The following is a 27,489-nucleotide window of genomic DNA, read 5'->3' as shown; positions in this document are numbered from 1 at the left end:
CCGGCCCACGTGCTCCCCCGCCAGCCACTCCGGCTCCCGTGCTCCCCCGCCAGCCACTCCAGACCCTGTACCCTCTCCAGCTCCGTGAGTGGGGAAAGAGCGGGGCAGCGGGATCAGTGTGGGGACGTCCCGTGCTGGCTGTCCCAGCTGACAGCCAGCCATCCTGACTCGACAGCCCAAGGGACAGGAGCTGGAATGCGCTCAGATGCGCATCCTGGCCTTGGCGCAGCTGTCCTTTCAGGTGGCCAGTGCTGCGCTTTCAACGCTGCCAGCTGAACAGCAATTTAAAGGGCCGCTTCTACTTCTTCAGGCACATTCTTAGTGTAGAATGCACCTGAAAAAGCCTTATGATGAACACAATTTTACAAATCTGGATATTTGTATCAAACAAGGCAGCAAGTGTAAATAACTTGAGTGTAGTTTAATTAGATATAAATATTCTTTAAATTAATTCCATGCCTTGTATTTGGTGACATTTAGTTGTTCTCTAATAATGTCAGACATTAGTCTTTGGTCATTCCAGAATTATTGCCAACTTTACATCCTCAAAACTTGTCTACCTATCTGCCATTTCCAGTGTCATGGTGTCTTTAACCTTCCTTATTTTTCAGGTTTTTGATTTGGTATCAGCACCCATCTCTCTTGGCTTCTCTCTGCACGCCCCCCCCCCCCCCCCACCCCAACTCTCCCAAAACAGAAAAAGAATTTGATTCATTTTATGTCATTTCTGCTCTTCTCAGTAACTTGCAGACTGCCCCGGTAAAGGAAATGATGCCCTCCATGACTTCGCTGCACTTTTGCAGTTCCTCCTTCAGCTATCCAAATGAAGCCACAAACTTCCAAAGGAACAGATTTTTCTTTTAATATGCAAGTTCTCCATATCTCCTTGTGAAAGTGGTTTGTTCCCAAAACTACGACATCATTTACTCACATCGTATCTGCATCCAGCGGTGAATAGGAAGTCCTCACTCCACTGCTGATCTCATCACTATTTTGTGTTGACAGGCTGTTTGACAAGTAATGCAAATCAATTTAATCCAGAGATACCTGAATGCTTTATCTTGTAGTTTCCGCTTTGTACTCCATAGCTTCTGGAGTTCTGACCAGAATTGAATCTTGGAGTCCAATTTCTATACAACTCTAGATACTTTTAACTTCCTGATACTTGTAGAGTTTCCACTATAACGGCACACAACTGAAAGACCTTATCTATGCTTTTATTGACTCTGGATTAGATTACCTCAATATTATCGTAGTCTCCAACCCTCAATAAATAAAAACGTCAAATTTTCTTACTTGATTTCTGATTTTTGTTTGTACAATCTTTTAATCATCTCTCCTAGCTCTTTCCTTTTGTGTTCCTAAATGATAAATTACAATAAAAACTGCTAGCTTATTATTCTGTAACCTGTACAAGATGCTTAAATGAGAGGAAAGTGCTTTACTGGAATATATAAATTTTCTTTGTGTTTTATTTTGAATTTTTTCACCTCCCAATCCCTTGAGATTTTGTGAATATGTACCTATTTCACAAGTAGTATGCAAGAGTATTTTTCTGTCTTTTCTTGTTCACATAAGTGCTCTGGCAGAGCATTAATGCAAGTTGATGCCTAATATTAGTTGGAATTGAACTGACCGTCAATTTTAATGAGAACAATGTTATAGGTGTAAAAATGAATTCTGTTGAAGGACGCCCAATTATCAAGTATAATTGACTATTGCTGTATCTCATTTAAAAGTTGAAATTTCTGAAAATAAGATTTGTGATTGCAGAATTTAACTGATAATTAAACTTTGGCACTTCATTGCCTAAAAACCTTAGCAGTCCTTTAGTCGTTCAAGTTAATTTGTCTGAGTGACGAAGATTTCTTCTGAGTTTATTAATCTTAACCAACTGATACATAACTGCATACAAAGAAACAGTAGTCAGATGTTCAAAATATGACATATCTATTTGGTTGCAGTGTGAAATTGGTCCTATTTGGACAGTACTTTGGTAAAAACAAAAAAGTTAGGATTGGCCATCTGGGGAAAGCTGGTTTGGTGTGGACAAATTAATGGGGGGTGGTGGGAGGAGAGGGGAAAGCAAAAGGAATCGAGCAATTCTGGTTTAGCATTAGCACCTTGGAACAAAGTTTTATGGCTTGAACCATTATCTCTGTGCTGTTGAGTCGTACAATTTGAAATGGAATATGTTCATATTTTCCCCAAAATAATTGATAAGTTAAATCGGCATCTGGTCTCTTAAAAAGAATCTTCCTCCCATCATTGTCTCCTCTCTCCCTTAACCAGAGGGGATGAGGATTTCATGGAGTCTTCTACCACTCCCCCCCCCCCCCACCCCCCCCACCCCCACAATTGACATGATCTACTGGAATGTTGTCTGAAGAGGGTGTGCAAAATCATTGAGGACCCCCTTCTATCCTGCACACAGCTGGAGAATCAAAGGAACTACTCACACTAAACATCCGAAAATCTCAAATGTCAAAATGATATTTATTTATTTGTATAGATGAAATACTTGTCCTGCATATATATTATTTGTCTGTTTGTTTGTTATGTCTGGTTGTGTGCCTGAGTATTTTGCACTGGGGACTGGAGGATGCTGTTTCGTCAGGTTGTACTTGTACATCAGATGACAATAAATTTGACTTGATATTGCAGCATTGGAACAACTTAACCAAAAGTGAAGCAAGTTTTGGAGTAGGAAATGTTCTCAGTACCATTGCCAGATGTTGTCAGGGCCCATCTCCTTAAGCAGTGCTTTTTTAACTGTTCCTTGACTTTGTGTGGAGTGATTCAAGTTGGCAGAAGACTGGCATCTATCATGTTGAGGAGGACTACAACCATACAGATTAGATTGATCTGCAGAATTGCAAACAATATCAATTACCACTTTACTCTTGTGTTAAAGTTCCTCCAGCCTTCATTGGCATTGACACAGGACTTTGCAAGATGATTGTGGTGAAAGTTGATCCTTCAGCTCTTGATCTTCTTTGCACATGCAATAAAGTCTATAAATTCATATCTATTCAGAAATCCAACCCTCAGTCATTTTGCATGAAGCATCATGGATGTAGGTTCTTAAGCTGCCTTCTGCTAATTTGAATGACTCCACTTGCCCTGTGTTGGGATTTAGTTTCAGTAACTTTTTCACTTTTACTTTTCACATCTGCTAATTGCTTATGTGCTTCTACAAAGAGTTTTCCTGTCCAAAACGTAGGAAAATGGTCTTTGAGGCCCTTCATTCCTGTAGAGCATTTGTTAAAGCCATTGCAATTTCATTTCCCCCTTCAGAGCCACTCCACTGAAATCTTTGTCTTGAACATGCTAAGTAGCTTAAACTCTTATCCTTCCTTTAAAATAATAAATTCCAACTATTCAGAACCTCTGATGCAGATATTTTACACATCCCACTTCTTGTCTTAATAAAGGTTGGGCAGAAGATATGGTCTATGTGGATTTTAGTAAAGTATTTGACAAGGTACTCCCATGGAAAACTAGTTTAGAAAGTCACGTGGCATGAGATCTATAGAACCTTGACTTGGTGGATGCAGAATTGGTCTTCCTGTGGAAGGCAGAGCGTAGTCGTGGATAAACAATATTCTGCTTGGAGGTCAGCGACTGATTGGTGGAGTTCCATAGGGATCTGTTCTGAGACTCTTGCTCTTTGTGATATTTATAAACGACCTGGACAAAGAAGTGGAAGGATGGTTTGCAATTGTTATGGTGCAGATGGAGGTGTTTTGGAAGTATTGAAGGCTGTCTAGGTCACAACAGGATAGAGACAGGATGCAGAGTTGTAAAGTAGCAGATGGTGTTCCATCCAGATAAGTGTGTGGTGGAAACATTTTGGTCGTTCAATCTCGAAGGCATAGTACATTGTTAATGGTGGGATACTTAATAGTGTGGAAAGAACGGGGGGTGAGGTTGGTGGGGGGGGGGTGCACTGTAGTCCAAAAAGGTTGCTGCACAGGTTGATAGAAGGCCTATGGTATGTTGTGCTTCATTAATCAGGGGATTGGGCTCAGGAGTTGGGAGGTAATGTTGCAGCTTGACAAATCTCTGAGACCACACATGAAATATTTTGTTCATTTCTGGTCATCTTTTTACAGGAAAGTTTGTGGAAGCTATGGAGAGAATCCAGAGGAGATGTTGCCTGGATTGGGAAATGTGCCTTATGATGAAGGATGAGCTAGGGCTTTTCTCTTAGGAGTGAAGAAGGATGAGAGGTGACTTACAAGATCATGAGAGTCATTGATAAGGTAGACAGTCATCACCTTTTTTCACAGGGCAGGAGTAGCAAACACCAGACGACATCTGTACCAAGTGAAGGGAGGAATAATTGGGGGATTTAAGAGACAGACAGGGTACATGGATGAAAAGAAAAACGTTCTGAGATAGGGAGTTTAGATTTTTTGTTTTATATATGGGTCATCACAACATTGTGAGCTGAAGGGGCTGTGCTGTAATGTTCTATGTTCTCATTAGATTAGGTTTCTTTGTTTGAGACGCTTCATCTTGAAGAAAATGCAGCTGCCCTCTGATTCGAGGAATAAATCCAGTGAATCTCTCTGCACTGCCTACAAGACCAGGATACTGATGTTGAGGGAGGAGCCCAAAAGTGTGTGTAAAGCCAGTATATCAGTTGCAATTTACAATTGTGATTTGCATTGCTTTCATTTCTTTTCGATTTGGTTTTGTGAAATAAAAGATAGATGCTGGAAATACTGAATAATTATCAACCAACCAACGATCTTGGAGAGAAAAACATCAATAACATTTTAGTTTGACCTTTCATCAAACCTTCTCTCCACAGATGTTTCCAGAGCTGAGAATCTCCAGCATTTTCTGCAATATTTTGGATTTTCAGCTTCTGCGATATTTTATTTTTGCATTGACTTTAATTAATATCTCTGCCATGGATTGAAAACTAAATGCGTTCGAACTGGGAAACTCCAGTTTCTAACAGCTTCGTCCTCTTCCGTTTCAGTGCTGCCAATGGATTGCATATTGCCCTTTGTTTCTAGTGTCAAGTGCCACGTACCTTGTGGGGAACTTCTCGTAAATATTTCATCCAAGCCTATTCTATAATGATCAATTCAACAACTTGTTCAAGTTTGATCAATTGTGTTGAATTGACACGCAAGTCAATTATGTAAATCAGTGAACAGTTAGATCATGTTTGGAGAACTCAGCAAATTTGAGGAATAACACTTCATCTGTCTGGGCACCTTCCAGCTGGATGGCATTAATATCGACTTGTCCGGTTTCCATTAACCAAAGCCCCCACCCGTCACCTTTTCTCTAATGTGAGCATCCACTCTCTCTGTATGTCTGTGTGTCTCTCTGTCTGTCTGTGTCTCTGTACCTCAGCCCTTTCAGGTGGACCAAACAGCCCTTATGTAAAGGCGAAGATTGTACCCTCTTGCAGCTAAATAATTAATACGCTGAGAGCGCCTCCAAGGCGCCATTGCCAGCCCTCCTCAGAGAGGGATAATTGGTGGAGTACTGCACTCTTCTGACTCATCTGAATGTACAGCCGTGCTAAGCAGCTGTTTAGGGGTAGACTAATGACTCCATCAGCCCACAACCCAACTTCCCGTTACCTGACAGCCCCCTGCTCCGCTACCTAACAGTACCCGCCCCACTAGGGAGGGGAGGTCAGCGGAGGCCGTTGGGGCAGGGGTGACGTCAGGGTCTTAGGGGGAAGGGGCGGCCAGTGTGGGCTGTGACAACTTGTCTGGCCATTCTGGCACTTTACTGGGTGCTTTGGTTTTCGGGGCTGCTTTTTGCAGCTCAAAATGTGGCATTGCAATGGTGGTCTTCCCTACCCATAATCCCCCACGCAGCTGGAACTGTTCTGGGAAATACAGAGCTGTTTCACCTGTGTGGGGGATTATGGGTTGGGAAGATGGCTATTGCTATGCCACATATTTATGATGGGTGGTACTGTGGTAGCAGTCTCCCTGCTTCTATCAGATCCAGAGGGTGCTACGAGGTGCCTCTGGATATGAATGGGATGCTGAAGCTGCCTGTTAGGGCTGCCGCCTGAAAGGTAAGTTCGTAGTTTTCAAACCGCTCCTGTCACCAGCTTCAAGGCAGAGGGATCACCTGAAATGACCTTTGCCTCTGTCTCCTTTCACCAAGCCACAATCAATTCTCGCCTCTTATATTCAATTAACACATTTTGTTGGTCCCTGTCAGTCTTTATTCTGATGCCTTCCTATTGTTTGTTTACATTATACAGTACAACTCAGATTATCCGAAATAGTCGGAACTGAGCTTATGTCGGATAAACTTTTTTTTCAGAGAATTGATCTTTTTTTAAAAAAATCTGCAACAGCAAATTGCTTGTATCAATGTTTAAACAACAAGGGAAGGCTTTTTCAGCATTAAAATGTTTAATTCTCACCAAGAAAATGCAGGGTGCATCTAATCACTGACATGAACCCACTGCCAATCACTGACGCAAACCCACCGCCAATCATTGACGTGATCGCTGATTCCCGGGGAGGCTTCCCAGGCCGGTGGAACACTCAATGACGAGTCTGCAGTCTCCAGTCTCCCTGGCCACCAGAGCTCCCGTCACCCAAGTCCTGACTCTGATTCCTCCCTAAGGCCTACCACACACTCACATCAGAGAGCCTGGTATGCGTGGGCAGTAGAAGTCCGAGGGGATGGTTCAGAATCAGCATCGGGAGCTAGTTCCAGTGTTCAGAAGAGGGGAGGTAGAGGGAAGATAGGGGTAGAGGAGGGAACACCACTGAACCCAACATCCCCACTCCTGCCGGCAGCCCGAGGTCCCACTCTTACCCAGGCAGCCACTCTCCTTGAAGATGCCAGGACAAGGGATTCTTCTGACTGCTTGCGGCTGGGAGACAGTGGCAAGTAGTTTGAGAGGGAGGGAGAGTTGGAGAGAAAAGTCAATAGGGAAAGGTAAAGAAGAAATGGAAAGAGAGAGGGGAGGGTGTTGCCTGAAATTAGGACAATTGTTCTAATTTCATATCGAGTGAATTTTTTTCAACCTGCGAGGTCAGTTCAGCTCCGAAAAAAATTTAAGATAAATGAGGATTTCAGAGAAGCTGATTTTGCATAATCAGAGTGGTACTGTACCTTGAAGGGGTTCTTTACCTTTATCTTCTATGGATGCTGTGAGACCAGCTGAGTTTCTCTAGCATTTCTGTGTGTTTTTACTACAATCTGTGTATTACTACAAATTCTAAAGCCTGTAGTCTTGTGTTCAAGCTCATTAAACTATTGGTTGAGCAATTTCTTGACTAATAAAAAAAAATAAAATTCTGCTAATGCTTGAAGTCAGAAATCAAATCAGGAAATGCGAAGTTGAGCTCAGGACAAGTTCTGATCATCTCATCAACCTGAAAGGTATGCTATTTTTTTATCTCTGTAGATGCTCCCTGATCTCTGAACAACTTCTCTTTGTGTGCTGCAAGCTAGAAGCTATGAGGTCGACTGTCTTGGTTCTCTGGCAGCCAAATCAAAGGAATTAAGTTGTGTTTTCAAAGTACAGTACTTTTTGGGTGTGTTTTAAAAATAAGTTAACTTTCTTGAATCATACCAGCACTGTATAAGAATAGTCAACTAGTCCTTCTTCCATAGCCCTGTATATTCTTTAAGCTTATCATCCAGCTCCTTTCGGAGTACAACTATTGAATCTGCCCCAATCTGCTATTATTGGCAGAGAAATTCTCACCACACTATATATATATATATATATATAACTCTGCATGTCAAACTGCATGAGTTTTTCAAGCTTTGTTGGGACCAAGGAAAACTGCCTCAGGACCTTCGTGATGCCATCATCATCACCCTTTACAAAAACAAAGGCGAGAAATCAGACTGCTCAAACTACAGGGGAATCACGCTGCTCTCCATTGCAGGCAAAATCTTCGCTAGGATTCTCCTAAATGGAATAATACCTAGTGTCGCCGAGAATATTCTCCCAGAATCACAATGAGGCTTTCGCGCAAACAGAGGAACTACTGACATGGTCTTTGCCCTCAGACAGCTCCAAGAAAAGTGCAGAGAACAAAACAAAGGACTCTACATCACCTTTGTTGACCTCACCAAAGCCTTCGACACCGTGAGCAGGAAAGGGCTTTGGCAAATACTAGAGCGCATCGGATGCCCCCCAAAGTTCCTCAACATGGTTATCCAATGGCATGAAAACCAACAAGGTCGGGTCAGATACAGTAATGAGCTCTCTGAACCCTTCTCCATTAAAAAATGGCATGAAGCAAGGCTGTGTTCTCGCACCAACCCTCTTTTCAATCTTCTTCAGCATGATGCTGAACCAAACCATGAAAGACCTCAACAATGAAGACGCTGTTTACATCCGGTACCGCACGGATGGCAGTCTCTGCAAGCCTGCAAGCTCACACCAAGACACAAGAGAAACTTGTCCGTGAACTACTCTTTGCAGACGATGCCGCTTTAGTTGCCCATTCAGAGTCAGCTCTTCAGCGCTTGACGTCCTGTTTTGCGGAAACTGCCAAAATGTTTGGCCTGGAAGTCAGCCTGAAGAAAACGGAGGTCCTCCATCAGCCAGCTCCCCACCATGACTACCAGCCCCCCCACATCTCCATCGGGCACACAAAACTCAAAACGGTCAACCAGTTTACCTATCTCGGCTGCACCATTTCATCAGATGCAAGGATCGACAACGAGATAGACAACAGACTCGCCAAGGCAAATAGTGCCTTTGGAAGACTACACAAAAGAGTCTGGAAAAACAACCAACTGAAAAACCTCACAAAGATAAGCGTATACAGAGCCGTTGTCATACCCACACTCCTGTTCGGCTCCGAATCATGGGTCCTCTACCGGCATCACCTACGGCTCCTAGAACGCTTCCACCAGCGTTGTCTCCGCTCCATCCTCAACATTCATTGGAGCGACTTCATCCCTAACATCGAAGTACTCGAGATGGCAGATGCCGACAGCATCAAGTCCACGCTGCTGAAGATCCAGCTGCGCTGGGTGGGTCACGTCTCCAGAATGGAGGACCATCGCCTTCCGAAGATCGTGTTATATGGCGAGCTCTCCAATGGTCACCGTGACAGAGGTTGCACCAAAGAGGTACAAAGACTGCCTAAAGAAATCTCTTGGTGCCTGCCACATTGACCACTGCCAGTGGGCTGATATCGCCTCAAACCGTGCATCTTGGCGCCTCACAGTTCGGCGGGCAGCAACCTCCTTTGAAGAAGACCGCAGAGCCCACCTCACTGACAAAAGACAAAGGAGGAAAAACCCAACACCCAACCCCAACCAACCAATTTTCCCCTGCAACCGTGTCTGCCTGTCCCACATCGGACTTGTCAGCCACAATCGAGCCTGCAGCTGACTTGGACATTTACCCCCTCCCTAAATCTTCGTCCGCGAAACCAAGCCAAAGAAAGAATATATAATTTATTTTTTTCTTGTCTGCTTTGATTCTTTTGTCAATCAACTTCATTCTCTGTTAATTTGATTCGACCCTCCTGCTCAATCTGCTGTTTCTAAGCCCTCCATGAATTTAAATATCAAATTCTGGAAACTTCAGCTTCTTCAATCTGACCTTGGACAGCAGCTCAACACATTGGCACTGCAGTTGATTCTGGTGCATCCATTCTGATGGATGACCTTGGTTTGATCCTATTCACTGTAGGTCCTATCATGTTGATTGAAAAGACAGGAATAAAATTCTACTGGGAGTGGTTTTCTAACCCTTGTACTTGATTGATAGTGGGATATGTACCTGAAATGAGGTGGCACCCCTCATTTTTCCATATAAAATTCATTATTCACAAAGTAAGGCAGTTAACTATCTCGAATGGAGATGGGTGGGAATCCGGGTTTTCACAGGCATAAATGAGGGGAACAAAATGGGGAAGTGGGATAACTCTGTGACTAGTATAGACAATGAACTGAATCGCCGACACCTGTGGTGTGAGAATGTGGCAAATCATTACCTCCAGAATCTTCAAATCCTTTAAGTGTTACAACTAGAATTAAACAGCAGGTTCAAGCTCTGGCTTAAACAGCATTTTATGGAAGTTAAAATCCTTGCTTTGAACTTCGCACCTCAGCTTTTGAATTTCAGCATCTCTTGTACTTCGCCAACTACTCTCCAAGCATGATCTTGCCCTTTGACCCACACACTACTTCTGTTCAAGCATACCCATGAGCTGTGCAATTTTGGATAACCCATGTCATTTATCACTTCTATTTCGCTTGACTGCATCTACAATTATAGCAGAAATTGACCAAACTTGAAGTTTGGCTGGCTTATTGCAATAAGCTTTATTAAACTGCAAGGATGTTTGGGAGGATTGTATTTGATTAAATCGCCCTTAAATCATTTTCCGCACATAATGATTGAAAAGTAAAGTGATTTCATAAAAGTTGGTGCATTTGGTCAAAACTTGTTCAGAAGCTTCCAAAATCGGCAAATTCCCATGCTGAATGCAGGCTCCTTAAACAATTTGGTGGCATTTTGTGTATTTTTCCTACCATTTATTTACTTCCTATTTAGGATTGGAGTGCTTCTTAGATTCAAATTCATTTGTGTTATTTCAGATGTTATGAGCCCAGAGGACCCCAAAACCTAGCAGCAAAGATATTCACCAAGACAAATGGTTACTTAAACAAAAGTTGCTTTTAATTATCTTTAAATATGAAAACAGGATCAAACTTTAACTTATTACTATTAAGTTAACTTAACCCCCTTCTAATTCTAAGCACACATGTATGTAATGTGTATTACAAATTCAGAAAAGTTATTTGATTCACAGTCCAATCTCACTTCTTAGTCCTCCAAGTTTACTGGTCGCATGCAATTCATGTACTGTGCATAGAATTTAACATTTATGGATTTCACCAGGCTTTGATGCTTGAAAGGTAAGTGGTTACCACTCAGGAAGGTTCTTGTCGGTTTTCAGAGAGAGATTTGTTGTTCTCTGGACACCTACAACTGATTCCTTGTAACCAGCCACTTCAGTGTCTTGCCAAAGAAACTTGCTCCATCAGGGTTTTCCAGATGATAACCTCTTTCTTTCAGGTCACCACGGAGTTCCTTTTTGTTTCTTTTATTTCAAGTGAAGCAGCCAGTCCTCTCCTCTTGCATGAACAACAAGGGCTTTGACCATGCTGAACGAAGCACTCACAACCAAATGGGTTTTTTCGACAAGCTTTCCAGCTTGTCCTGTTCTGTTCCAAACCCAGCTGCTGCTGACTGTAGAACTCTATTCTGTCTATCTCTCAGAGGAGCCTGTTCTACTCCCTCTGCTTGAAAAACCACCTGACCCTCTTAGAACAGCAAGTTCCACTCCAGACGACCTGCAGCTCCGACGAGTTCTTTCATCTGTTGCCTTTTTGTATACAAAAATCCATTAGTGAAGTCTCTTGGTCATTCTCCAAAGCTTTTGCAAAGGCTCTTGGAGCTGACCTGTCTAGCATGAGCAGAGCTCCAGTATTTTAAATAAGATCTGTTTTAAAGTGTTTGTATGTGACCTACACTAAAAAACCTGCCCTAATTTATCTCCCAAAAACATAACTATAATGTGTTACTCAGAACAGCAAAGGTTCTATGCCTTTGGTAATTCATGGTAAGTTTCTGAAAATTAGAAATGCTTCATAGATTAACAACATTCCCAGAGAAGGAACAAGACTGAAAAAAGAATGAAGTTTTATTTTCCTCTCATTCTGTTATTATTGTGGATGGCATGCTTGGTGTAGCGGTTAGTGCCATGCTGTTACAGTGCCCACGACTTGGGCCCGGGTTGTACATTCTCCCCTTGACTGCTTGGGTTTTCTCTGGGGGTTCAGGTTTCCTCCCATCGTTCAAAATATGCCAGGGATTGTAGGTCATTTGGGAGTAATTGGGCGGCACAGGCTCATGGGCCAAAAGGGCCTGTAACCATGTTGTCGGTCAAAATTTAAAGATGAGATTTATTTAGGTTCCCTATTCCTATATTGAATTTGGAAATACTTCTACCCTGTGTAAAATAACAGTCAATTCTGCTTGTGATACCTGCTGAATTTCTCTTGAGAACCTTTTGCAGAACAATGGGTCAAAATTAAAATTAGTGCAATCAAAATTAGTGTTAAGTTTCAGAACTTGAAAAATGTTTTGAAGAAATCTGTACTGATTTAAACTGGCAGAAGTGACATTTTGCATAATTATCAAGAAAAGTAAGCTCGACATAATTATTATTAAGGAGAGTTGTCGTTGTAAAGTCAGATGTACTTTTAATTAAAAGGGCTGCTTACAAAATGAGAGTAAAATGCCGGAAACAACGTAATATAAACACAATTACTCTGGCCAACCTTCAAAAGTGCAAAACAAGTCAAAATTCTGGGTGTGCACTCTTAATCAGAATTAAACATTTTTGTGTTTCTTATGTGGTTCGAGATCACTCAGGAGTATCAGAGCCAGCTCCACCAGGCTGAGGAAGAGCTTCATCCCACGGGCAGTGAGATGCTGAACGACCCAGGGAATTGCTCACACTGAGCGTCCAAGACTCTCATTCGCACAAAACAATATTTATTTAATTATTTCAATAGAGAAAATACTTGTCCTGCGTACTTATCATTTGTCTGTTTGTGTGTTAAGTCTGGTTGTGTGTCTGCATATTTCCGAGGATCAGAGAACACGGTTTCGTCGGGTTGTACTTGTACAATCAAATGACAGTAAATTTGACTTAATTCTGTTGGGCATCAACTAACAACTGAAAAATCTGGAATTAACAAAAAATTCAATTTCCCAATCGTTTTGTGAGTAAATGGTAATGAAAGAGAAAACAGTGGAATGGTTTAATAATGCAAATAAATAATTCCAATCTTTTAATTGCAGTCCAATGACTTCCATTGAATCTTAAACAGGTAGCTTCAATATCTTGTCCATAATTGGGTTCAAGATAATACACGTTTCTCTTTTCGCTGTTCGAGTACCGATTAAAATCTGAACCATCTGAATTTGGTTTCTGGAGGATATGAGCCCCTTATCAGGCAAACAAGCTTGTTATTTGGCTCTGAGTTCAATTGCCAATGGCACTGAGCACATAAGGAAAGATGGATAACAGTGAGGATCATGGCATCATCAGTCGATCAGAGGTGCCATTGTAATTTAAAACATTGGTGTTTTCTCTGGAGCAAGCTTTCATCTTCAAATAGCTGAGCTTTCTTGATTTAAGATACGTAGTTACAGCTCTTAGTATTGTCACATGTCAAGATGATCTTGAGAAAAAATATAATTTGGGGGTGGAGAATTAGCGGAAGAAACAAATGCATGCAGGCTGTCTGTGTCCAAGTAGCAAACTGCTTTCACTTTTGTAGATATCCAGAAGTTGAATTTGTTAGAGTCTGGAACTCTCAAGAGGACCGCTCCATTGTAACCATACCTCCACAGTTTTGCAAAGTATGCCATTAAAAGCACAAAGCATTACTAAAAGTGGAGAAAGAGAGAAGACTAGTTCTGCCATACAGATGTCGGATTTCTGTCTAATAATACTATGCACGCTTATTCGTCGGTATTGGTGTTTGTAACCTGGGGATGGTCAGTATAATGAATCCTACATTAACCATGATAGGAATATTGTCCCATTTGTTTTTATTCTTTTTATAGGATGATGCCCGCCAATTGTTTGCATTGTCTGGGACTGCTGAAGAACAGGGCATTTTGCCTGAAGACCTGGCCAATGTGATCAGGAGGCTTTGGGGTGATGCTGGGGTTCAAGCTTGTTTTGGCCGATCCAGAGAATATCAACTTAACGACTCTGCTGCATAGTAAGTCTTGAAATCTTTTCTTCTTTGTTGAATTCCCATACATTTAACAGTTCTCGGCAGCTTTGAAGGCGGCTCATAATTTTTAAAGGTGATACGATGGAAAAGGCCAATACCTTTTCAATTTGGTTCCTATATCAGTGAAATTCCTCAAGAATATAAGGGTTTGTATGTCATTATTTATTTTTCTGATGTCTGTGAATTCTGTAAGAAGCAAAGTGGTTCAATTGTCCATTTTTCAGGAAAATCCTGCCCCGCCCCCCCCCCCCCCCCCCCCCTCAAATCTTGCAAACTTGCACGGTAATGTCTATTCATTTGTAAGTGAAAAAGGTGCTCCAGAAACTTGGTTGCAAATAAAAGTGATAAAGAATTAAGATGAAATATTTTATTGTATTAGTCCATCGCAGCATTTATGAAAACTAATACTTCATATTGTGACCCTAAATACTGGAGTGGATAGTTGTTTTTCAGATTTCAAATTTTAGATTTATCGTCAGAGTACATACATGACATCACATACAACCCTGAGGTTCTTTTTCCTGTGGGCCAGGCAGAATTATGCAAAAAAAAACCTGCAGCGTAAATGTGTAAACAAATAAAGAACTGTAAATAGGTAGTGAATGTCAACAAATTGTGCAATGCAGAGAGAATAAAGAAAATCAAAGTGTACCTTAAATGAGTCTCTGATTGAGATTGTCATTGAGGAGAATCTTGGTGGAGGGGTAGCAGCTGTTCCTGAACCTGATAGTGCGAGTCTTATGGTACCTATACCTCTTTCCTGATGACAGCAGCGAGAACAGAGCATGTGTTGGGTAGTGTAGGTCTTTGATGATTGCTGCTGCTCTCCTGATGTCAGTGTTCCCCATAGATGTACTCAATAGTGGGGAGGGTTTTTGCCTGTGATGTCCTGGGCTTTATTTACAAACTTTTGGAGGGCTTTATTCTCAGGGATGTTGGTGTCCCTATACCAGACCATGATGCAGCTGGTCAACACATTTTCCACCAGACCTCTGTAGAAATTTGCCGGGGTCTCTGGAGTCGTACCAAAGCTCTGCAAACTCCTGAGGAAGTAGAGGTGCTGATGTGCTTTCTTCATGATGCCATTGGTGGGTTGGGTCCAGGAAAGATCCTCTGAGATAAATGACTCCCAAGAATTTAAATTTGCTCGCCCTCTCCACCTCTGATTCTCCCAATGATCACTGGATTGTACACCTCTGGCTTTCCCTTCCTGAAATCAACATTCAGCTCCTTAGATTTGGTGACATTGAGTGTGAGGTGCACCATTCAGCCAAGTTTTCAATCTTTATCCTGCAGGTTGACTCATCCCTTCCTTTATACAACCCACTCCCAGGGTATCATCAATAAATTTGTAGATGGTGTTATCGAGCTACACAGTCGTAGCTATAAAGTGAATAGAGCAGAGGGCTAAGAGCACACCCCTGTGGTGCTCCAGTACTGATCAAGTTTGTGGAGGAGATGTTCTTACCAATTTTCACTGGTTGTGGTCTGGAGGTGAGAAAATCCAGGATCCAATTACACAGTGGGGTGTTGAGTTCCAGGTCTTGGAATTTGCTGATCAGTTTCGAGGGGATGATGGTGTTAAGTGCTGGAGTGCAATAAAGACCATCCTGATGTATGCATCTTTTCTGTCCAGATATTCCAGGGCTTTGTATGGAGCCAGTGAGATGGCATCCACGTAGATCTGTTCCTACGATAGGCGAACTGGAATGTCTCCTTGTAACCACTCTGATAGGAGCAGATATGCTTCATTATCAGCTTTTCAAAACACTTCCTCACTGTTGATGTAAGTGCTACTGATCAATGGTCATTAAGGCAGGTTACTGCACTCTTCTTGAGCAGCGGTATGATTGACACCTGTTTGTAACAGGTGGGAATCGTGCCCTGCTGGAGTGAGATATTGAAGATATCCATGAATACCTTAATAAGTTGGTCAGCACAGATTTTTAATGCACGGCCAGGTACTCTTCCGGGCCAGATACTTTCCTCGGATTCCTTCTCCTGAAGGCAGCACACATGTCATCCTCAGTTACAGACAGGTGGGTGCGGAGGGGTGGTTCTTCACTAATACTGTCGTCATATTGGGAGTAGAAGGCTTTGAGTTCCTCTGGGAGAGAAGCTTTGCTGTCTGGTATTTCATCGGATTTGGTTTTATAGCAGGTTATTGCATTTAGGCCCTGCCACAGCTGTCGGATGTCCCTTGTTGTTTCCATTTTCATCTGGAATCTCCACTTCACCTGGGAGATAGTTTCTAGCAGGTCATACTTACTCCTACTGTACTGATCTGGATCTCCAGACTTAAATGCCTGTGATCTGGTTCTCAGCAGGTTCCGAATTTTACTGTTCATCCAGGTCTTCTGGTTCAGGAAAACCCTGAATGATTTGGTTGGGACACACTCATCCACAGCTGTTTTGATAAAGTGTGTGACAACCTTGGTTACTTGTTCAGATGCTCAGCAGAGTCCTTGAACACCACCCATTCTGTTGACTCAAAGTCCTGTAACCATTCTTTAGCCTCCTGTGACCACCTTATAGCCTCTCTTTTTAGACTCCGTCTATATGAAGGCAGAAGGTGCACAGCTAGATTATCAGACTTGCCAAAATATGGTCTTGGGAAAGAACGAGTGTGTGGGGACCTCTGGTACACCAGGTTACATGCTGATGGTCATTAGGCCAGGTTAAAGTCGCTGAGCAAATCATGTAGCTCCATAAGTGCCTGCTTGTAATCTGATAAACTCTGAGAATCTCTGATGAGAATGCTCATTTCAATGCAGTGTTCTACAATGAAACAATAGTGGTTGTGTTTTGATCTGGGAATGGAGATTTGTGGAATTCTCAATCATCCCTCATTCTCTTCTTGTTCTTTTCTATCGAAAGTGATCACATGCCTCTTTCCAACAGTGTACTGAGGTGAATGAATAACTGTGAGCTACTTGTACAATTTTAGTGATGAGATGTTTAACGTTCAAAGTGATTTCATATTTTAGAGTTTCTGTCCAGTGCAATCATTCAGGCTTTAGTATGACAGATGAGAACACATACATGGCCTTTGTACAATTCAGTTTCTGGATTTGATTAAAAACTCAATAATTTACAGCCTGAATCTGTAGATTCTAGCCACATGTTGATAGTGTTGTATTTGATGTTCGTTAGAATTTCCTCACTAAATATTCACCTGAAAAGATATTGTTGCTTTCCTTGCATCTGGGTTGTGAAAGGATTTAGGTTGGTTGGTACCCGAACCAATGGAAAGACAAAAGCTAATGAACAGTTGATTGCTAATTAAATATTTACATAAGTAGTGTATGATCCTTGGATGCTAAATGATATTGCACTCTCTGGTGTTGCTGTGTACCTAGCTTGGTGATATTGCCTGGTGTACAGTTGAAAATTGCAATGGGCTGTGTCCCTAGAAAATGGGTTACATCAGGCTTTACTCTCGTGAAAAGGTGCATCACCTCCACATACTTCAAGAAGGAGTTAATGAGGGTAAATTTTGTGTTGATTAACTTCCTCCCCCCACCCCTCTCCCCAGGTGAATTCTGAGAGGGTGAATTTTATTGTTTCTCAATTTTTCTGTGTAGTGATTTGTAAATTTGGTAAGGGCATGTTTTGTTAACCTAATTCACTGTAATAAAGGGACTGACTGTAAGAGGATATGTATTGTGGTAATTGCTCATTCTTTTTCCCTTAGCCTTTGCATTGTGCAGACAATCTGATTCTCTTTCAAATGTCGCTTTGCTCAAATATATTTGCAAAAAAAAAATCTGATTTCCCTTCAGCTGTGGGAGTTCAGAAAAATATTAGTTTACATTAATGACTAATATGTTACATAACTTCATCCCCTTTCCTGTAAATTAATTTTAAAAATTAAACTTAACAATTTCTCCAGCATTGATGTTACCCCAATGAGTTAATTTACCTGTTTTGTACATAAGCCATTTAACTCTCCCTTTCAGCCTCCATCCTCATTGGCAGGATGTGTATAATCTGAGCTGCTACTTCATAATCAACTGTTTAATGTTGGAAGATGGTTCTGTATGTAATGGCAGACATGAATATTCAGGATCTATTTTGACGTGGCAGTGTATATTAGCAGGTACAATTATTTGTTGAGGTCTGATGCATGAACATCTACCGCACATTACAGGCAGGCCCTTCAGCCCACAGTGTTGTGCCAACCTAATAACCTATTCTAACAATTGCCTAGAATTTCCCAAGTGCATAATCCTCCATTTTGATCAGTTCCATGTACCTAAGAAATAGTCTCTTAAAACATCCTATTGTCCCTGCCTCCACCTCTGCTTCCAGTCGTACATTTCATGCATCCACCACTCTCTGAAAAATTCACCACTTACTTCCAAGAACTATGTCCCTTGTGTTTCAGCCCTGGGAAAAACCCTCAAGCCATCCACATAATCAATGTCTCCTCTAGACCTCTATTAGGTCACCACTCATCCTACTTCACTCAAGGAGAAAAGACCAAATTCACTTAACCTATCCTGTTTAAGGCATGCTCTCCAATCCAGGCAACATCCTCTACACCTTCTGTACAGCATCAACATGGTTCCTGGAATTCTGACCAGAACTGAACACAATGTTCCAAGTGGGATCTAACTAAGGGCTTATTTAGTGGTAACATTACCTCATGGCTTTTGAACTTGATCCGTGGTTAATGGACAACACACCATATGTTGTCTTAACAATGCTATCAACTGTGCTGCAGGAGTGAAACACGAAGGTTTGCAGCAGCTGTGATTGTAATAAGAAAACAAAAGAGCTGGAGGAGCTCTGCAGCTCTCGCAGAGCCTACACAAGGTAAAGATGAATAACTAACACAAGGTTTGAGGCCTTCGTCAGGGTATGAGCATAAATCAGCAGGCCATGTGAATAAAAAAAGATGGGGAGGAGGGAAGAAAGGACATGGGGAGGGACATTGGCCTACAGGAAAAAGGCGATCATTGGATATGGACAGGAGGGGAAAGGTGAATATTGATCGGGCGTGGCTCTGGAGGAAAGGGTGGGGGGGGAAGAATGTGGAGAGACATGGAGATGTGTTGGGAGGGGTGGCTAATGGAAATGAGAGAAGTTCATGTTATGATAAGCTGGTTGATGGGCCAACTTTGCACATGGTCTTGGTCTGGCAATGCATGAGACGATGGACAGGCATGTTGGGATAGGAATGCGGCAGGGAAATAAAATAGGTTGCCATGAGAAGATTGCTTTGTGTATCCTGTGGACAGTAGTGGATCATTGCTTTAAAGTCATAGCATTAGCAGGTTGGTGTCTGGTTCACGTTTTGAGCTGAATGTTCAGACAAGCTCTTCTACGTGGATTGTGGGAGGTGTGCATTGACCATGCAGGCAGAAATTCAGCCATTTTGCTGTTGAAATATATTTTTTGGCTCCTCCTCTAGCTGCACTGAAAATGCTTTTTATCGCCTGTCCGCAAGGAAAGTAAGAAGTGGGCTTGTTACTTTCGAGGGACATCTCACCTTGCAGTGGTTTTGTTGGGGCCACAGGGGCTTAAAATGAGGGTTCTCTTCTCTTTCCCCCCCTCCCCCCCCTTCCATCTTGTGTTCCTTTAGGGTCAAGAAGCACTTTTCAATTAATTTGTCTTCTTTCTCAACCATAGATTTTGCTTTGAGGCCCATTCTGAGGAATGAGATCAATGCCGATAGTGTTGATCAAAAATATTGATGCCGCTGTCACGAAGTATCCAGGTAACAGCAGCTCTGAGTCTGAAGTAGAACACAGTAATTCAGTAAATTATCCTGTTTGTACCAGAATAGGTCTCTAATTCTACTTAACAAGCAGCAATTTTCCATTGAGAGGCAACTATGATTACAGACATATGTTACTCTAATCGTAATTGCATATGAACCATATATGGTTGATACTTTGGTCTGTGAGGTATTGTGGAATTGATCTAATTTTAATGAACATAATGTGCAGTAATGGCAATGTGATTAAGTCATCTATTGCACAGTGAAATAGTCAGATTGTACTTTAAACTTAAGCAGCAAAGAAGGTTGGTGCATCGTCTAAGCCTCTGTGCATACCTTGGCAGCCTTGTATTTCGTGGAATCCTGGGTGCACTTTGTCATTCTGCCATATATCTGCCTTCTAGTGCTGCAAACCTGCAGTCTGCAATATTATGTAATAAAACACAAGCTTACCAATTTGAAATTGTCTTGCCTGCCCCGTCATAACTGTTTCATCAAAAGATCCAAACCTGACATGTAGTTCCCCTTTTTAGTTTTGGGCTGGATAGCCAGGCCCCAAGTTGAAGGATTAAAAACTTTTGTGCTGAGCTCTTCCAGATAGGGAAAATTTATCTAAATCCTCTTAAATATCAAAATGTCATTCCTTCCCTCTCCAAAAACTGACCATATTTTTCATCTCTGATTGAGTGTTTTTCATTTGTATTTCACCCCATAAAGAAATTTAAGTAAGTATTCCAAAATTATTTACTGCTATGTGCTTCTCAGTAGTTTTGGCAATAATCACTTGAGAATAGGCTATTAGGAATAAATATCCAAGAATGTTTTCAATGTCCATTAAAATTAGTCCAATAATTGAATCTCTATGCTGTTGCACTGCCATTCCTCATTGAACTACGAGGTCAATGATGGATTTTCTTGAATTTATGCAGTTATGTGAATGGGCTCTGCTGGCATTTGTAATTAGCAGATTCCAGAATATTGGCTGACTAAATAAATAGTTTCTGCACCTCCAGGGTATAACAATGTGCCTCAAAAAGGTAGGCATGATTGCTAATTCTACATGCTTCATGGCAGTAGAGACTGAGAAATTCTGCAGTGGACAGGACAGTGTAGGAACATTATGTCCAGATTGGCTTCTGTTCTGGGATCATACTGCATGGAGTACAACGTAGATTCATTGGAACGTAGCAAGTTCTCCAAGGTTTCAGAGGTTACAAAAATTGAGAAGGATGCCCTCGCACAAAGAAGTTATGGAATTTGTAGGGTTTTGACATTGCTGAGGTAGGGAGATCTGAAGCTGATTGGGGTTCCAAAGGCTATGGGTCAGGACATTTGGGGAAAGAATAGTACAGAGAAAATTGATGTGTCCACTACCTTGATGGATAGAGATGAGATAGATACTCTATTCCAGTTACCAAACAGGTCGTGATTGACAAAAGGTGCATGGGTAAAATGACAGACTTTTACTTCAACATATTTGAACTGAACTGCATGAAAGTGTGTTGGATGGTGTTTCAATTCTGACCTTTGAAAGAGAACTGAATGAAGGCATACAGGGAAAATGCAGGAAGGGGTTGACTGAATTAGTTTATAGAGCTGGGATCAATATACAGTAATAGGTGTTTATAATCTAACAGTCTTTGACCCATTAAACACTTTTTCGATGACCATTGAATGTGTGGAATATTTCCTCAAAAATAAGTATGTGTGCTCCATCTTAAACTGGATTTTGGTAGTTGTCCTTCTTGGGAGTATTAAGGAATGTTAAATCAAGTTATAGATCACTCACATCTGGTTGCAGAAGTTGAATGGCTTACTCTTGTTTAGTGTCACTGTTCAATATGAAGAATATAATAAGACAGTTCATTGTCTGAAAGGATAGCAGATGCTGAAATAGTGATTGGACATGTGCGCTTGGAGACCAGTGCAAGGAAATTGGATGGGATTTTGTAGTTCCTTTGCAACTGCCAAAGCCACAGTAGACCAAATGGATGCCTCCTGTATCATAAACCTTAATGTGATTGTACAGTCCAGAGTGATTTTGCTCCTTTATTTCTGATGAGAAGTGATTTATATGGGCACACACTTGTTACGAAACTACCAGTATGAGCTTGGAAGTTGTCCCCCAGTACCAATGATATTTAAGTGAGCTGCCATGCCATAATTTAACAATGGTGACACCTTGTTTTAAAGCCATTAGCCATTAAGATGTGCTCTAAAATTAAGAGTCTAATGACAATATTAAACTTTTATGTGCACCAAAGTTCTGTGCAGCCATATTTTTGATTCCTTGTTTTTGGACCTTATTTTAGGGGGCAGTGGTGATTTAACATCTAAATTGTTGAAAGTAATTGATAATTTTGACCACAGTTTATAGTGTGTAGTAAACTGCTCCCATAATTAACAATTTAATTAGGCTTGACAAAAATAAGTAGTTCACTCGTTCCGTTGGGAACTGTGGCATTAATGAAAAGTTGACTATGAAAAAGGGTGAGACAGCACTGACAAATGGTTCAGTTCTGTCAGAGGATTCTTCTGACAAACTCTTCGCCTTCTAGAATTCGATGGCCTTTTATTGTGTTGGGTTTGTATTAGGGGACAAATGACTGACAACTGAAGAAAGGTATATTTTGTTTTAGTCTAACGTAATTTAAAAGGCAGTGTACAAGCATTCACCTTGCACTGTACACTCAGAAATGGATGAGTCTTGTCTTGTGGTTTCCCATTTGTTCTGAGTTCCAGACTTGGATCCTAGCATTTTACTGTCATCCCAGGTTCTTTGTTCTAGATAAAGAGTTAAACCTTGTTTCCAAGAATCATCTCCTAATTCCTTCTGATCTCCTGTGAGACAGTACCACAAGGATAGTCCAGACTAGATCAGACCTCTTTTGGCCATCTTCATCCTGTTGCTGCTGGGCAATTGGTTGTTCAAGTATCACTTTCCACTTACTGTTAAAGCAACATGTGACTTTGTTATTAACACTAAGCTAATCTGGTACAGAGGTAACTGGAATTGGTAGTTCATACAACGACCAGGCCTTTCATTTCGGTCTTTCTTTGTCTCTATCTTGGCCTCTGGTTATATCTTCTTAAGAGTAACCTGTTTTCCTCCTGCTGTGGTTCCAAATACCACTAGAGATATAGGGTGAGGCCTTTGTATCTTCTCTCATTATAACAAGTTCGTTACTTTCTGTTTTGTGCATCTGTGAAAGCTTCAGTCTTGGGAAGGAGAGCTAACTTTCCAATCCATGTTTACTGCATCGTAAAGCTGCGACAATGTTATGGTGGAGTATTGTCCCTCATTTCATCCCACTTTAGTTGCAGATTGCAGTCATATTTAATCCAGAGTGTTTAATCCAGATTCAGAATCCTAGATTCGTCCAGGTGATTCATTGTTTTTGACTTTCATCTCCTTACTTCCTCTTAACACTCCTAGAGAACTCAAGGACCAGTGGTCCTCCATCATTCTTCCTCCAAAGACCTCAAATTTTCTTTATTGTCATGAGCCTCTTGTTACAACCCATGGACACTTGTTGTTGTGGTGGGCTGTTGGGCTTGCAAGCTCAAATCCCTTTCCAGACCACTGGGATTTTTTAGTTTAGATTAGATGTGGGGAAAAAATTGAATTGTATTGTCAAATTTAGAACATTGATTTACATATTATTTGTTTATTACATGAGTAACATTTGCCTTATCGTTGCGAACCTTCTCTAACAGAGTACCAATGGTCTGCGGACCACAGGTTTACTAATACTGTCATAGACCATTAACCACCTCTGGATAGTGAATGTTCCCTATTTTAACCCTCGATCACAAACATGTATTATAAATTGCCATAACTGCTTAGTGCTTTATTGACTCTTTGGCATGAAATCAATGCAGGAAGTAAACATGATAGACCCTTGTGCCAGTTGTACTAACCAGCAAAATCTTGGCTACTCTGATCCAGCCCTTATTCTGCAACTCAGTCCCCATAATCGCTCTGTATCAGCCACGGTAATGCATTTTTTTTTCATCATTCACAGTCTCAGGGTAGAGAATTCCAAAGATTTTCCAGAAGTCTTGAGCTTCAACAAGATCATCTTGTTGTAAATTACAATATACTGCACAGACGAATTCTGCTCAGACTATTCACTGACATTTACGATGAAGTCACTGACTCTGTTACCTAGACAGCAACACCTCACACCCTGACTCTTGTCAAGATAGCATTTGTTTCTCTGTTTCGCAGTCTCTGCCTCATTAGAGGTGAGATTTCAGATGGGTCGGCTAGTGAGGCTATGTAGATGGTGCTGAGGTTTAAAAAAGGCATGATCACTTTGTTCGGAGTGTAGTACATTACCACCCCACCCCCCTCCAAAATATTCGACAGGAATTAGAAGACCAAATATGCCAGGAGATTGCAGCCAGCTGTAGGTCAAATATGGTTGTTATAGTAGAGGTCTTTAACTTTCCAAGTATTGGCTGGGAAAGTCATAATGTGAAAGGTTTAAATGGGATGGAATTTGTCAAATATGTCCAGGAAAGTTTACTCCTGTAATGTTTTGCGGGTCCCCAAAAGGGAGAGTGCAGCACTTGATCTAGCCTTGGGAAATTGGAGAGGACAAGAGATGAAGTGCTTGTAGCTGAGCCTTTGGAGATCTGCGACCATTCTTCTATTCTTTTTAAGAAAGTTGTGGATCTAGACAGGGCAGGACCACTGTGATAGTACAGATCTATCACCAATGTACATAGTGTATATAGTTACTGTATCTAGACTGTGCTTACAGCGATTGGCTGAGAGCTAAGCCACACCTATTGTTTGGGCCTTAAAGGGTTGTGTCCCTAGCCAGGTCGGATCATTCCGGACTGGTCGGCCACCTGTGAAGAGCTCCGGTCTTTTGCTAATAAAAGCCTTGGTTTGGATCAACAAGTCTTTGGTTCTTTCGACGAGCTCTACAATTTTATTAGCAAAAAGAATTTTTTTTGAAAGGGATGGAGCGTTTAACTCGGCCAGAAAAACTTGATATCGACCCACAGTCAGCTGCAGCCTTCAAAGCCTTTAAGTTCTGGCTGCTGAACTTTGAAAACTTCCTGAGATTCATTCAGGTAGAGGAGGATAACCAGCGTCTAACAGCATTGTTGTCTATGGTGTCCTTGAGAGTCTACGAGAACATCCAGGATGAGACCACTTACACCGCAGCCATAAAGGTACTGAAGGAACTGTATGATCAACCGGTGAACAGAGTTCATGCCCGGCTCATGCTTGCGTCGAGGAAACAACAGCCCGGCGAGTCCAGCAGGGCATATTTACAAGTATTAAAGGCATTGGGCAAGGACTGTAACTGTGTGGACAAAACTGCTGCCGAGATCACTAGCGACCTCGTCCGGGATGCCTATGTGGCCGGGCTCCGATCAAACGAAGTGAGGCTGCGTTTGCTCGAACAAGGGGTAGAAAAACTAGAGGACGTGGCCCGGATTGCAATCACAATGGAGGATGCAGCCTTAAAGTCCACCGAGCTCTCTAGGGACTGGACCCCTCGTTCTGATGTGAGTAAAGTGCCCTTCTACCCTACCCCTGACGGCCTGTCGGCTGCTGCTACCCTGCCCCGTGCGAACCCGAAATGTTATTTCTGCGGGAGGGACAAGCACAGCAGGTCCCAGTGCCCAGCAAGAAAAGCCAGGTGCCAGAAGTGCCTTAAAATCGGCCACTTTGCTGCAGTCTGTAGGTCTAAAATGGCCGCCAGCAAACACAGTGCCTCGTGTGAAGCCCAACCGCCACTATCCCATTCAAACTCTTCTTCCCCAGAGCTCTCGTCCAATGAGAGCGAGGGCTCCCCTGCACGGCAACGCCTGACGTCACGGAGACGCCGAACCCGGAAGGGGCAACCCACCGTCGCAACCATGGTGATGGCCTGCCTCTCGCCCCCGTGCGGAACACTTGACACTACCGCCGCTGCTGCCGCCGCCACGGACACCCCCGGGGCCGACGCTACCGCCGCTGCTGCCGCCGCCACAGCCACCCCCGGGGCCGACGCTATCGCCGCTGCTGCCGCCGCCGCCACAGACACCCCCGGGGCCGACGCTACCGCCGCTGCTGCCGCCGCCACGGACACCTCCGGGGCCGACGCTACAGCCGCTGCTGCCGCCGCCACGGACACCCCCGGGGCCGACGCTACCGCCGCCGCAGCCACCCCCGCGGCCAACCAGGTGCTCACCCTAGCGTCCATCGCTGACGACCGCCAGGGCCCGACCACCGATCACGAGCAACTACAAACCCCACTACTTACCATTCACCTGCCACAACAGCACTTCCGGGAGGTTCTCCAACCTTCTCCTCAAGCGTTGACTACGTCATCCCGTTGCGTGACGTCATCCCGTTGCGTGACGTCATCGCGCAAAACTCGCCTGTCAACTGCTTCAATAACATTAAACCAGCAATGCTCTCATCCCCTCACCAGAGCAATGGAACTGATTAAAGTGCATGGACACTACACCAATTGCTTATTTGACTCTGGGTCAACTGACAGTTTTATCCAGCCAGATCTGGCCCTCCGTTGGGGACTTGACATTATCCCCACTACCCAGAGGATCTCATTAGCGACGAGGTCGCACTCGACTGGGATAAAGGGGTATTGCATCGCCACGCTGGAAGTACAGGGCGTGACGGTCACCCACTTTAAATTATTCGTCCTTCCCCAATTGTGCGCCCCAGTGTTGCTGGGATTAGACTTCCAGTGTCAGTTCCAAACGGTGTCCCTACACTTTGGGGGACCCCACGCCCCCCTCTCGGTCTGCCATCGCCCCACTCCCGAAGCACCCGAGCAACCCGCCCCCGTGCCCCGGGGCCAATCCTGCGGCCTTTCCACACTCCGGATTGCCCCGCCAGCACTCTTCGCAAACCTCACCCCTGGCTGGAAGCCTGTGGCCACCAAAAGTCGGCAATATAGTTACGAAAACAGGCAATTCATTAGGAGTGAGGTGCGTAGGTTGCTGGATGAGGGCATTATCGAACCCAGTTCAAGCCCCTGGAGAGCCCAGGTGGTGGTTGTCAAGAATGGGGAAAAACTACGGATGGTGGTCGACTATAGCCAGACCATTAACCGCTTCACACTCCTGGATGCGTACCCCCTGCCACGCATCACGGATGTGGTGAACCAGATCGCCCAGTACCGCATTTTCTCCACTATTGACCTACGTTCGGCCTACCACCAGCTCCCGATCCGCTGCGAGGACCGACCATTCACGGCCTTTGAAGCGAATGGGCGGCTATATCAATTTCTCAGGGTACCATTCGGGGTCACAAATGGTGTCGCGGTCTTCCAGCGGGAAATGGACAGGATGGTGGACCAGAACGGGCTAACCGCTACCTTCCCGTATCTGGACAATATCACCATCTGTGGCCACGACATGCAGGACCATGACGCCAACCTAGACAAATTTCTTCAAACTGCCCGTCAGCTAAACCTGACTTACAATTTGGACAAGTGTGTTTTCCGGACCACACGACTCGCTATTCTAGGTTGTGTGGTGGAAAACGGGATAGTCATGCCAGATCCTGACCGCATGCGTCCCTTAATGGACTTACCCCCCCCACATACCCAGAAAGCTCTCAAACGCTGCCTGGGCCTTTTCTCTTATTACGCCCAATGGGTTCCAAACTACGCCGACAAGGCACGTCCTCTTATCAAGACCACCTCTTTTCCCCTCTCGACCGAAGCCACAGCGGCTTTCGATCGAATCAAATCTGACATCGCTGCTGCGACGCTGCACGCGATCGATGAGTCTGTCCCGTTTCAAGTCGAGAGCGATGCATCCGACTTCGCCCTGGCAGCCACCTTGAACCAGGCCGGTCGGCCTGTAGCCTTCTTCTCCAGAACCCTCCAGGGTCCGGAGAGTAGACACTCCTCGATCGAGAAGGAGGCCCAGGCCATAGTTGAAGCGGTACGTCGTTGGAGACATTACCTCGCTGGGAGGCGCTTTAC

General features: G+C 43.2%; 1 protein-coding gene across 4 annotated transcripts in view; it reads left to right on the top strand.

Moving 5' to 3' along the window:
• The window catches only part of LOC138763028 (guanine nucleotide-binding protein G(i) subunit alpha-2), a 275,105-nt gene that overhangs the window by 145,601 nt on the left and 102,015 nt on the right, over positions 1-27,489 (top strand). For all 4 annotated transcript variants that reach the window (XM_069936544.1, XM_069936548.1, XM_069936546.1 and 1 more), the window contains exon 4: positions 13,625-13,785. In XM_069936544.1, coding sequence (XP_069792645.1) covers positions 13,625-13,785 — 161 coding nt within the window. The remainder of the gene's footprint in view (positions 1-13,624; positions 13,786-27,489) is intronic.

Source organism: Narcine bancroftii, chromosome 5 (genome assembly GCF_036971445.1).
Source record: "Narcine bancroftii isolate sNarBan1 chromosome 5, sNarBan1.hap1, whole genome shotgun sequence".
In the NCBI taxonomy this organism is placed as follows: domain Eukaryota; kingdom Metazoa; phylum Chordata; class Chondrichthyes; order Torpediniformes; family Narcinidae; genus Narcine; species Narcine bancroftii.
The sequence above is the reverse complement of the archived record's forward strand: the minus strand, read 5'-3'. Positions and strand labels throughout refer to the sequence as shown.